The sequence below is a fragment of the Centroberyx affinis genome, unplaced genomic scaffold (genome assembly GCF_046629955.1).
Source record: "Centroberyx affinis isolate AG114_WGS23_722 - 3 ecotype Tasmania unplaced genomic scaffold, CSIRO-AGI_Caff_v1 ptg000109l_1, whole genome shotgun sequence".
Taxonomy (NCBI): Eukaryota; Metazoa; Chordata; class Actinopteri; order Beryciformes; family Berycidae; genus Centroberyx; species Centroberyx affinis.
The window spans coordinates 1,138,488-1,150,487 of record NW_027278811.1 but is presented as its reverse complement, the minus strand read 5'-3'; the positions used below and the strand labels follow the sequence as shown (position 1 = coordinate 1,150,487).

The window sequence follows — 12,000 nt, the reverse complement described above, 5'->3', positions numbered from 1 at the left end:
TTACGGTGAAACCAAGTTTTAAGAAGTGATTTAAAAGACGATACTGACTCTGACTGCTTGACTTCCTCGGTCGTCCTTTAGTCTTTAGCCTGAATACAGAACAGACAGAAGGCTGCAGGCTCATAAGGAATCAAAGGTTTGGAGAGATAACTAGGGGCCAGACCATGCAAAATCAATTCTAAAATTAACAGGCAATCAGCGAAGAGATGGAGGAGATATGATGTGTCTATATAATCCCAGGTTTCTGTATAGGTGTGATCCCAAAGTAGCACAAGGACTAGTTACAAGGAATAGATCCTATATATGGCTAAAGTTGAATACATTGAAAGTCCTTCACACAGCCACAGTCCTCTGACTTTAAGTGTAATCTTCTTTTTAATCCTATTTAATCCCTGAGCATGGATGTGCTTGCAGTGCTTACAGAAATACAACATACATACAGATGTTTTCTACCTATAAACTCACCAGGATATTACTCCGGCTGGTGGAAATGATGGATTTTAATGACATTACGTAATAATGTGATTCTGCATTGATCCCTGTAGGGAAATTCTCTTGTGTTTGCTGTCCTACAGGGAGGTCAGAGGTCAGAGGTCAGGTACAGAACAGCTGCCCTGGAGCTGGTAGGGATTCAGAGACTTGCTCAAGACTTGCACACTTCAGCTTTCCCAACACGGAGCTCGACCCTGATTCATCTGGTGATGAATAACTACAGTGAAGATTCATGTTAAACAGTTTCTACTGCACCATCATCTAAGATGAACAGAGATTTGCAGTGTAGATCCACAAGTTGATCTGTTAAATAATGGTGCAGGCAAATTCCAAAATAAGATTTTAATTTTGTTAAACCATGAGTCGTATTTTGGAACAGCGAAGTCAATGTATTTGCTTTATGTCTAAGCTCCACTTTATTAAACAGTCTCATTCTTAAATCGTGGTAATGTGGGCAATACATGGATCTCATTTTCAATCTCATTCAGTTTTTTTGTGATACGGGACATTCCCTATCGAAACCACATCATCAATCACCAAGCATACCAATCATATCCCAACCTCATCCCAAACTGGACTCTGCCTTGTGTTTGATACCTCTAGCATTTTGACAAGTCATAATGTAATAAAAGATATCAGATCTCAATGATGTCATAATCGGTTAGTTTATTGGTTAATTTATGTTGTCACATGCTTCTTCGGGAGGTGTGTGTGTGTGTGTGTGTGTGTGTGATATAGGCCTAAATGTTGTGCATTTTGACTAGTCATAATGTAATAAACGATATCTTAAATTAGTATTTTGACTAGTCATAATGTAATTAGAGATATCTTAAATTAGCATTTCGGTTTGTCATAATGTAATGAGAGATATCTTAAATGCTAATTTACAATATCTCTCATTACATTATGACTAGTGAAAATGCTACTTTAAAATATTTCAGATATCTGTAATGAGAACTACTGGAACTACCACTACTAGGTCTATACTGCTGCAGCAGCTGTAGTAGTAGTAGCAGCAGCAGCAGTGTTGTTGCTTGCCACTACTGACTAACTACCACTCGGCTTAAAAGTACTGCTGCAGCAGCTGTAGTTAGCAGCAGCAGCAGCAGTGTTGTTGCTTGCCACTACTGACTAACTACCACTCGGCTTAAAAGTACTGCTGCTGCAGCAGCAGCAGCAGCGGCACCCGCCGCATTCCCTGGAGCCCCTGGTAAAGCTCTTACTGTGGACTTTGACAAGGGCCTACAACCCTTTTTTCTAGTTAATTTTGATAGTTTGGACTGGGTGGCGGGTTTGCGTCTCTTTGTACCAACCACCAGCTCTTCAGCGAAACGCCATCGCTAACCGCCATCGCTAACCGCCAGACCACTCCTTTGGAGTGGCTGGCAGGTTGGCTTCAGCGGGAAGGGAACTGCACCTCAATCGCGACCGCCAGACCACCTTTTGTAGGCTCCTGGCTGGCAGGCTAGCTTCAGCGGGAGACAAACCGCATCTGTTCATACCAACCACCACCTCTTCAACGAACCGCGTTGGCTAGCCGCCACGCCACCTGGTCCAAACTATCACAATTAACTAGAAAATAAATAAATAAATAAAGAGAAAGTCTCCAAAAATCAAGCGTCCAATAGCTACTGGTCTCAAATGAGGATCGTGTAAGAAGGTTCCCAAAGAGAACCTCTTGCCGCGGTCCAAGCATCAGCTTTACCAGCACCCAGGGGAGCAGACCTTACCGTGGTAAGGTCTGAAGCTCAAGACCTCGAGCGAGGCCTTTTATGCCCTGCTGCTGCAACCAAACATGTCAGAATTGTGATTGTGATGTCATCAGTGCAGCTGAGACAGGCTCTGATTGGTAGAGCACAGTCCAGCTCCATGCAATGATGTCATAATCGGTTAGTTTATCGGTTAATTTATGTGCAATTGGATGTCACATGCTTCTTCGGTAGGTGTGTGTGTGTGGTGTGTGTGCGTGCGTGCGTGCGTGTGTGTGTGTGTGTGTGTGTGTGTGTGTCTGTGATATAGGCCTAAATGTTGTGCATTTTGACTAGTCATAATGTAATAAAAGATATCTTAAATTAGTATTTTGACTAGTCATAACGTAATTAGAGATATCTTAAATTAGCATTTCGGTTTGTCATAATGTAATGAGAGATATCTTAAATGCTAATTTACAATATCTCTCATTACATTGTTACTAGTGAAAATGCTACTTTAAAATATTTCAGATATCTGAAATGAGAACTACTGGAACTACCACTACTAGGTCTATACTGCTGCAGCAGCTGTAGTAGTAGCAGCAGCAGCAGCAGTGTTGTTGCTTGCCACTACTGACTAACTACCACTCGGCTTAAAAGTACTGCTGCAGCAGCAGCAGCAGCAGCAGCGGCACCCACCGCATTCCCTGGAGCCCCTGGTAAAGCTCTTACTGTGGACTTTGACAAGGGCCTACAACCCTATAACATAAGATAAGATAGCATTAATGCCCTTGGAAAAATTCAGGAAAAGTAGCTGGTGAAGCTACTTTTATTCGTTGTTTTTTTTTCTAGTTAATTTTGATAGTTTGGACTGGGTGGCGGGTTTGCGTCTCTTTGTACCAACCACCAGCTCTTCAATGAAACGCCATCGCTAACCGCCATCACTAACCGCCAGACCACTCCTTTAGAGCGGCTGGTAGGTTGGCTTCAGCGGGACGGGAACCGCAGCTTTTCGTACCAACCACCACCTCTTCAATGATCCGCGTTCGCTAGCCGCCATGCCACCTGGTCCAAACTATCACAATTAACTAGAAAATAAATAAATAAATAAAGAGAAAGTCTCCAAACGTCCAATAGCTACTGGTCTCAAATGAGGACCGTGTAAGAAGGTTCCCAAAGAGAACCTCTTGCCGCGGTCCAAGCATCAGCTTTACCAGCACCCAGGGGAGCAGACCTTACCGTGGTAAGGTCTGAAGCTCAAGACCTCGAGCGAGGCCTTTTATGCCCTGCTGCTGCGACCAAACACGTCAGAATTGTGATTGTGATGTCATCAGTGCAGCTGAGACAGGCTCTGATTGGTAGAGCACAGTCCAGCTCCATGATGTCATAATTGGTTAGTTTATCGGTTAATTTATGTGCAATTGGATGTCACATGCTTCTTGGGTAGGGGTGTGTATGTGTGTGTGTGTGTGTGTGAGTGATATAGGCCTAAATGTTGTCTAACAGCCTTGAAGCATAAACGCGCGGATGCATTTAGTGAATATCATCCAGCTAAGATGCAGAGCACTAATTATATACTGGTGGGGCAGGGGGGTCTAGGTACAGACAGTCAAACCTTTTCAATAAATTTCAACATTTAACTGTTTTTTTTTTTGGTCCTTCATTCACACCTCGTCTCCTTAAAGCCACAACCTGCAATTCAAATGTAAACAAAGGGAAGCCCCACCACCTAAAACTAGGAACTAAAGCTTGCCTTGGGGTTGGACAAATGTTATCACTCTCAAATTGAATGAGCAAGCTCTAGATAGAAGGAATGGCAGTTTGTAATAGCTAAATCTGAGTTTCAGATTACTTTGAACATGTAAAAGGTTTACGTTTGTATTGTTTGTGTTTGCAGAAAAAGTGGTGGGGCGCCCAATAGGACATGCCCAGGGGCCCTGTGGTTGGTTAATCTGGCACTGTGTATATACTATATTGTTTATATCTATTCAAAATTATCTCTTCCAATGACATTTCTGTTCTCCTCTCATGTTAAAATTTTACTTAAACACATCTCAGCTGTGTGTTCGCTAGGTGTCGGCCTCAAGGAACTCACAGCTAATTTGACCTTCCAGATGAAATGGAGTGGGCAAATGGAGTTTCTTTCCTCTTGACAGAAACTGTTTTCATCAGACTGCCCTCATCCCATTTGCTTCTATTGTAGGGGAGACCAGGGAAGGTTGTAACAAGGGATCAGCTGTCAGTTCACTGTCACTGTCAGATCACTGTCAGTTTGAAGAGTCAAGAATGAGTAGCGGGGTTGGTTGTGACAGTGGATCTCTTTGTATTTGACATTACCTCACATAATCTGTGATTGTGTAGTAGATATCTAAAGAATTATTATTTGTGCTAGACAAATGGTGTAGCCTGCATCAAAGATTTAGAGATCTAGGACAAACAACCACACAACCACCCCGGTCTCCCCTATTTTACAGTGATTCTGTACAGTAGGGGGTGGGGTGGGGTTGTGGGAAATCTGTTTTTACCTTATTTTTCTTAGTCTCATGCATCAAATTTATATCGTAACAATGTGGTGCGTCATTAAATCCAGAGCTTTGCATCCATACTGCCGCTCATCAGAAACTTAATGTCCACTAACTGTATAAACATATAGCCTATAAAGGTAAGTACATTCTTGAGGTAAATAGCCTACGCAGTTGTAATTCTTCCTGGTACTAAATATAAATGGCAATAAATTATGATCATTTACCAAGTTACCGACAACCATTAGAACTGGAGAACTTGAATGAATTTAGAAGAGTTGTTCCCTGAAACCATTTGAGCTGAGCCCAATGTCGTCAGAAGCAAATTTGTTGCAAGTGTTTTTCTGCAATAATGAGGTTTGACTTTTCATTTGCCTTCTCCTCATATTAGCTATAATTAGTGACAAAAGCTCATAGATCCGTGGCTTCCCGAGGGCAAACAAATGAGATCCTTTTATATCCCGAGACATTAGCTGCACTACATACTATATTGGTTGCTTTGCCTACTGATGACGTGCTGAGAATGACTCACACTGGGACATATGATACTAGACTGTAAATCGCTGGCAGGATATTCACACTAAGTGTTGCCATAATACATCTAATATTCCAGATAATTGTATGGTTCTAATTTTTAGTGTGGTATTTTGTTCTGTGCTTGAGGAATGTTGGTGTCTTTGATAAGACTGGGAAAGAGTAGGCTGCTCAAAGAAAAAACACATGATACAAAAGTTATCTTGGCTTTCCATGAAAATCATTCAATTCTATACTGTGGATCCCCCTCTGAGCCTACTGTTAAAATTTAACACAAAAAAAACAGTATTTCCAAATACAAACTACTTGGTTTCTAGCCATTCACTTTCAAACATATGTTTTGGAGTCACATTTATCAGACAGTCTGAGATATTTCCATTTTTCTGTTGAGTGGAAATACTGGTTTTATGGCGCTATGAAAAAACTGTCTAAACTAGAAAATATGCTCAACCAAAGAATGATTTTCCCTTGTCATGTTGTTTCATTTGCATTCATCAATACACAAGATATGGTGTTACTATCTATCATACTGAGGCCCAATACAGAATTATACACTACCATGCAAATGACTCCCATAGAAAACACCAGGCTATACTGTCATAAATCTACAGCACCATTTGATTCATTATCAGAGGAGGCAGAGAGGCTGAAAACTATTCATTATTTCACCAGAAAAAAGCAAAACTTAGAGAAATATCTGACATAAATAAACATGATAATAAATTTGTATATAGTAGAAATATGTTTTTTTTCCTATCCCATAAATAATCCCGCGACCCCCCAAAATGATTGCTATCTTGTCATGTATTATTCCTCAGATCACGGAAAGTTCAGTGTTTTTGGACATGAACAACTCTCCCAGATTAAGACTTTATTTGCTCTTTAGAAACCAGGAACATTAATCAGTGATGTTAATCAAGCAGCAACACCTGGAGATCCTGCTGTATTTCTACACCTGTGTGCAGTATATCAGCTTTTACGTTCAAAGTGACTTGAAAAGTGAAGTGGCTGGGAAGGTGCATACTATGTGACTGTGACATAGGTTTGAATCCGGCCTGGGACCTTTGTGTCACACATTACTTCCCCTATCTCTCTCTCTCTCTCTCTCTCTCTCTCTCTCTCTCTACTGTACTCTGTCATATCAAAGCAGAAATGCCCCCAAGAAATATGCAGTGCTGTCTGTTTCCAGTGGCCAGTGGTTAATTAAGACCCTGACTGTCACTGCACCTACTGAGGTTTGAATCCCACCAGATCCATCTGTCCTGTGCCTCCTCTACTCTGTCTCCCTCTCAGCTTTCCCACTGTCTGTCTCAACAGAGAGGGAAAATGCTAAGGGGAGTAGACAGACTGCCCACTCTCCTTTCAAAAAAAAAAACTAGAGTGCCAACTGTGAACCAGAAAATGTGCTTTTTATTTCCCTGGACAATTACTGTTACCATGCCCACAAAGTCCGTCACCTATTGCTTGTTGATGGAGAGGTTCAAGGTTTTGGGGTCGGATTTGTCTCTCTCATGTCTAGGGGTTTGATGTTCACAAATCTCCACTGAATCTAGATCATCAGAGAATGACATTAATTCAGTTTTAGAGTGGATTTACCCTTATTTATTTTTCAATAGAAATACCAGGCTTCTGGATTCTTTGTGAATTTTGCTTACTCCATGGTGATATCCTATTATAAGAAAGAAGTAGAAAGCTGTGTTCTTGCCCTCAGGTTATTGTCCTCTCTCTGATGTCATCTCTGGGTTGAAGGTTGGCTCGAGTGTTTTGTGTGTGTGGGGATCATCCTTGATTGCGCGTCGCCGCTCCATTTGTGCGTGTGCACGAGTGTCCGCAAAGCCGCCGCTGCTCCTCTCCGGGCATGCAGTAGCATCTACAAACTTTGACGAGCTGTAACCTTCACCAGGACAACGAAACAAACCCACCTTGTTCTGTGGCTGGCAGGTAGCCTACAGTTGATATATTTTACAGAGTGGCTCGGCTAATTCTATAAGGGCTGATCAAAAATCAAAAGGGTGAGTAACCAACTGCGCGCGTAAATCCTATGTATTAACAATGTGCGCTTTTCTGAGATGCTGTAGCCCACTGCATTAATTTCAGGTTTGCATGATCTACAAGTGGCTATGGGACAAAAGTGAAGTTTGTGCAGGTCTCCTGTTTTTGCACTGACATGATGATAATTGTATTTAACGTTATTACCAGGAATGTATTGGTGGTTTAGCCCGTTTTATTTGCGTTTCACTGCAGAGTTTGCCTATACCTTTTTAGACTTAGTATCAAACTGATGCAAGTTAAATGAAGATTGGATATAACTTAAATTAATGCTAAAAATATATTGTTTGCCTAAATATTGGTCATGTTTACCCACCTTGCTACATCACTATGACTAATTGCCATATAGAGCTTTACAGCTGATTTATTCCTCTTCCATTGAGCTTTCCAGTCAAAAGCCTCATTATTTAGCCTTTTTAACTCATGGGCAGGTGTCAAAATGGAAAGCACTCCGGTTGAAATTTTCAAAGAAGACAAGTGCCTCTCCACGCCTGCCGAGGACTGTTCAGTGAATTCTTCAGCCTGGGGGTCTGGATACTCAGAGAGCCGCAACCTGAGCCAGGATGATAGCTGGGAGCAGGAGGGCATGTCGCCCATCATCCCCATCATCACTGCGGTCTACTCCGTGGTGTTTGTGGTCGGCTTGCTAGGGAACTGCCTCGTCATGTATGTTATCATCAGGTAAGGTCCAGGACAAATTTTGCCTATCCGCAATAATGCAACGTTTACAACTTTGACCCTCAAGGAAAAAACAAAACTCTGCAGTAATCCTATGATAGGATGCTGTCCAAATATCCAGCAAAAATAATATTCCCCGCAGCATAATATCATAATAATGCTGTAGACAGATCCTAAGTCCGGGAAGTCCGGGAACATTGTAATGATTTAGGGGACTGAAAATGTGCCAGAACATGACGTGACAACCTTTTATAAATAAAGTAGCAGTTTGAAATTAAAGGCTCATGGATGGAGGGAAATTGTCTGGAAAATGAGTTTCCGTGTCATGGCCTTTTAAGATGAAAAAAGAGGTCCAACTGCATGAGTGTATTTCTTCATATAGTCACTGTAAATGTTATTGCTTGCAGAACAGTCATTGGCACCAACCCCAGGGGTTTTAAAGTGACTCTAGGCCATCTGCTCTGTGTCAAAGTTCTCTTCAGTGTCTGATGTTTGCTGATGGAAGCCTCTGCAGACACAGGTCCTTCAAAGAAAGAGGGCATGCTGCTCTGAAAGCCACTAATGAAGTCAGCTCTTCTGTATAGTTATGCTGTAATGTGCCTGTAAACAGAATGAGATGCCTAATGCGGGACAAGACCCAAATATAGATCAATTTTGTACCAAACTGTTTACAAGACCTGGTGCTGTTGTAGTGTCGACAAAAAAAAAAATCTACCATTCATACCAAAAATCTACCATTCATGACCGAGAAGACTGAATCACATTTTGAGAAAAAGTGGAAGTTTAAGATTCTTGTTCTCATTTTTAAGTACACTTCTAACTTTACGTTTCTCCAATTTAGATTGAGCGAAGCATTGCCAGTTAAACTTGATTTCTGTGTTGTTCAGAGGGCGAAAATTGCCCAAAATCTTCAAAATATTTTATGAATCAAATAAACCTCAAGCCTCAAAACTATGAAGTAAAATGTTCTACAAATCACTCCTAGTCTAGTAGGACATGGACATGATATCAATTATAGTTTAAACCAGTGGTGCTTTATAGTCCTGCTTGCACCTCATTGGCCGTTATTTATGGTGTGAGAGAGCAACAAATCTCCTGTGACGTCATGTGAAATTCAGCAGTGGCATCCAGAACGCTCCAGACCATAGACAACAATTACCTCAAATCAGATCGATTGCATGGCCTGCCAGTATATAGAGGCTAATTTTCTCACTTCAATTCCAGCACAGACTGTACATTTTCGTGTTTAATGGCTCAGTAGAGGTGAAACTGCAACATTTTCTTCAAATTTAGCTACCAAAGTTTAGGGTTCAACCGGGAGAAGAGGCTATATGTTGATTTAATGTAAACAAATATCATGATTTACAATCATCCAAACACAATGCAAAATGAACATGTTTACATAATGAACACAGAACTGCAATCCATTAGCAGACATGCTTGACATGGAAGTTCACCTCTTCTGGCCTTAAATAGAAATGGTATGTTGTTAGGGTTGCATTATTACCCATCCAACTATGGACTGTGTAGTGTATAATGGATTGTGACTTGTTGATTTGGATTTATTTTACTGGGGCTTTTTACATAAATAACAGCTGATGAAACTAGAGACCAACTAGTTTGGTCTCTACAGCCTAATATGCTAATGGATTTATTCTAGGATTTTACCATGACTTCTATGTTAAACCTATGGAAAGGGAAAGCATTTAAATTTGATTTTGAGAAATTATGCTATTATAATATACTGAAATTAAAATAGGTATCTGTGTTGCCACTCACGCAATTATTGATTGCATGTTGCCTGAAGTTGCATAAATTACAGTCAGTTGTGGATCAGATTACAATATATTGATTCAAGGAAGCAGCATGGACTATTGGCCAATGTTATATTCATAATGAGGCGAGAACAAAGGTCTTCTTCTTCTTCTAGTGATCATCTCACTACTCCTCGCTACACGATACTGCAGTTACAGCCTGCTTTGTGTCCTGACCCACTTTAACAGGTACACCAAGATGAAGACGGCCACCAACATTTACATCTTCAACTTGGCTCTTGCCGACGCCCTGGTCACCACAACGATGCCTTTCCAGAGCACAGACTACCTGTTGAATACGTGGCCCTTTGGGGAGGTGGTATGCAAGGTCTTCATCTCCATCGACTACTACAACATGTTCACTAGTATCTTCACTCTCACCATGATGAGCGTGGACCGCTACGTGGCGGTGTGCCACCCAGTGAAGGCCCTGGACTTCCGCACTCCCATCAAAGCGAAGATGATCAATGTGTGTATCTGGATACTGTCCTCAGCTGCAGGGATACCTGCTCTTTTACTGGGCGGCACCCAGACAAACAATGGTGAGAAACAGCTTCCACCCTCCTCCATTTGAAGAGGGATTTAAAAGTGCCAGAAGTACAGATCTTGCTGGACCATTTCTATATTTATTCACTTGCCAGATATTACCAGCAGCATGAATAAAGTTAACAAACTGTCAGTCAATTTTGTAAGCATGGGAGATTCACTTCAAGCATGTACCAATCATATATTAAGGGCAGGAATATATTCCATCTCGTCCATCTGGCAGCACTGAGCTCTCCATTAGCCACACATCATGTGTCAGCGTTCCTGAATATGGTATGAAAAAAAAGCAGAGTTCACAGCAAAGTGTTCCCTCCTGAGTGCAGATTGAGAGCAGCGAGGAATTTCACTCATGATAAAGCTTGAGTGCATTTCATCAGTCAACTCACCTTCTGTCCCTCCCTCCCTCCCTTCCTCCTCCCTCCCTCCCTCCTTCCTCCGGCCCTCCTCCCCCCTGCAGGCACGACAGAGTGCGCCTTACAGTTCCCCGAGCCGTACGTGTACTGGGACACGCTGATGAAGATCTGCGTATTCGTTTTCGCCTTCGTCGTGCCCGTGCTCATCATCACCGTGTGCTACTCCCTGATGGTGCTGAGGCTGAAGAGCGTGCGCCTGCTGTCCGGCTCCCGGGAGAAGGACCGCAACCTGCGGCGGATCACGCGGCTGGTGGTGGTGGTGGTGGCCGTGTTCGTGGTCTGCTGGACGCCCATCCACATTTTCATCCTGGTCAAGGCCCTCGTGAGCGTGCCCGAAACCACCGCCGTCATGGCCGCCTACTTCTTCTGCGTGGCGCTGGGCTACACCAACAGCAGCCTCAACCCCGTCCTTTACGCCTTCCTGGATGAGAACTTCAAACGATGCTTCAAAGACTTCTGCCTGCCAGCCAAGCTGAAGGGGGAGAGGGTGTCGGGGAGCAGGAGGCCGCACTGCGCCGTTAGGGAGGCCCCCATCCCCCTGGAGAACACAGACGGGACCAGTAAACTGACATGACTAACAATGGAAATGTCTTCAATTTCCCACATTGGAAAAGAAGACTCAAATGACCTGGGCCTAACCCAACTGACATCAGCAATGTAGACTGTAACAGAACTATTTTGACTCTTTATTGTCAAAGTGGACTGAAGTTAAGTCAGTTTCATTGTCAGTCTGGACTCTTTATGCGAACAGTGACAACATTTCATTTCAGAAAGCAAATGCCAAGCTACAAGTCAAGAAGTCATGAATTCGCAATTTGTAAAACCATGTAGAATTTAATCACATTTCATTTACCCAGAGACAATACAACATTGTATGTACATGCCAGTAACATTGGACCAGAACTACACCCAACATCTCTCAACCCTGTAACCCAGTGATGCTGTGGATTTTCAATATGATTGCTCTTGCAGGAGCATTCTGGAGCCATTTGTTAACCTCTTCATAACCTCTAATCTATCCACTGTTCAGACAGTTCTGTGTGACCTTTCTCACCTCAATTGATTTCCCCCCTCTCTCAATGCATTTCATAATGGCAGTTGGGTTAAAGATTGAGTATTTGATTTTAGGAGTGACAATAGAGTGTTATGTACACTATTGTTTCAACTTGCAGGGGGATGCACAAATAGAAAACAGAAAAAAAAGGCCAAATTTGAACAAGGCCAGTTTTGAGCAGTTTTGTATTTTCATGTCTGTCCCTTT

At 42.3% G+C, this 12,000-nt stretch overlaps 1 protein-coding gene across 2 annotated transcripts; it reads left to right on the top strand.

Annotated features, from left to right (window-relative positions):
* The first annotated feature begins 7,034 nt into the window (after nt 1-7,034).
* On the top strand, nt 7,035-11,313 carry LOC139649390 (kappa-type opioid receptor-like). Of its 2 annotated transcripts, XM_071525790.1 has the most exons (4): nt 7,035-7,074; nt 7,759-7,969; nt 9,970-10,322; nt 10,784-11,313. In XM_071525790.1, the coding sequence occupies exons 2-4, from the start codon at nt 7,875-7,877 to the stop codon at nt 11,311-11,313; spliced, it is 978 nt and encodes a 325-aa protein (XP_071381891.1). In that variant the 5' UTR covers nt 7,035-7,074; nt 7,759-7,874. The 2 variants fall into 2 exon arrangements, with proteins under 2 accessions (XP_071381891.1, XP_071381883.1); XM_071525782.1 differs by lacking the exon at nt 7,035-7,074 and having other exon boundaries at nt 7,728-7,969.
* Nucleotides 11,314-12,000: the final 687 nt, after the last annotated feature.

Excerpts from the sequence above, each read along its gene's own strand:
- LOC139649390 (XM_071525782.1), top strand. The coding sequence starts at position 7,728 with ATGGAAAGCACTCCGGTTGAAATTTTCAAAGAAGACAAGTGCCTCTCC. Across the intron at positions 7,970-9,969 it reads GTCATGTATGTTATCATCAG|GTACACCAAGATGAAGACGG; the intron begins GTAAGGTCCAGG and ends CCACTTTAACAG. Across the intron at positions 10,323-10,783 it reads CGGCACCCAGACAAACAATG|GCACGACAGAGTGCGCCTTA; the intron begins GTGAGAAACAGC and ends TCCCCCCTGCAG.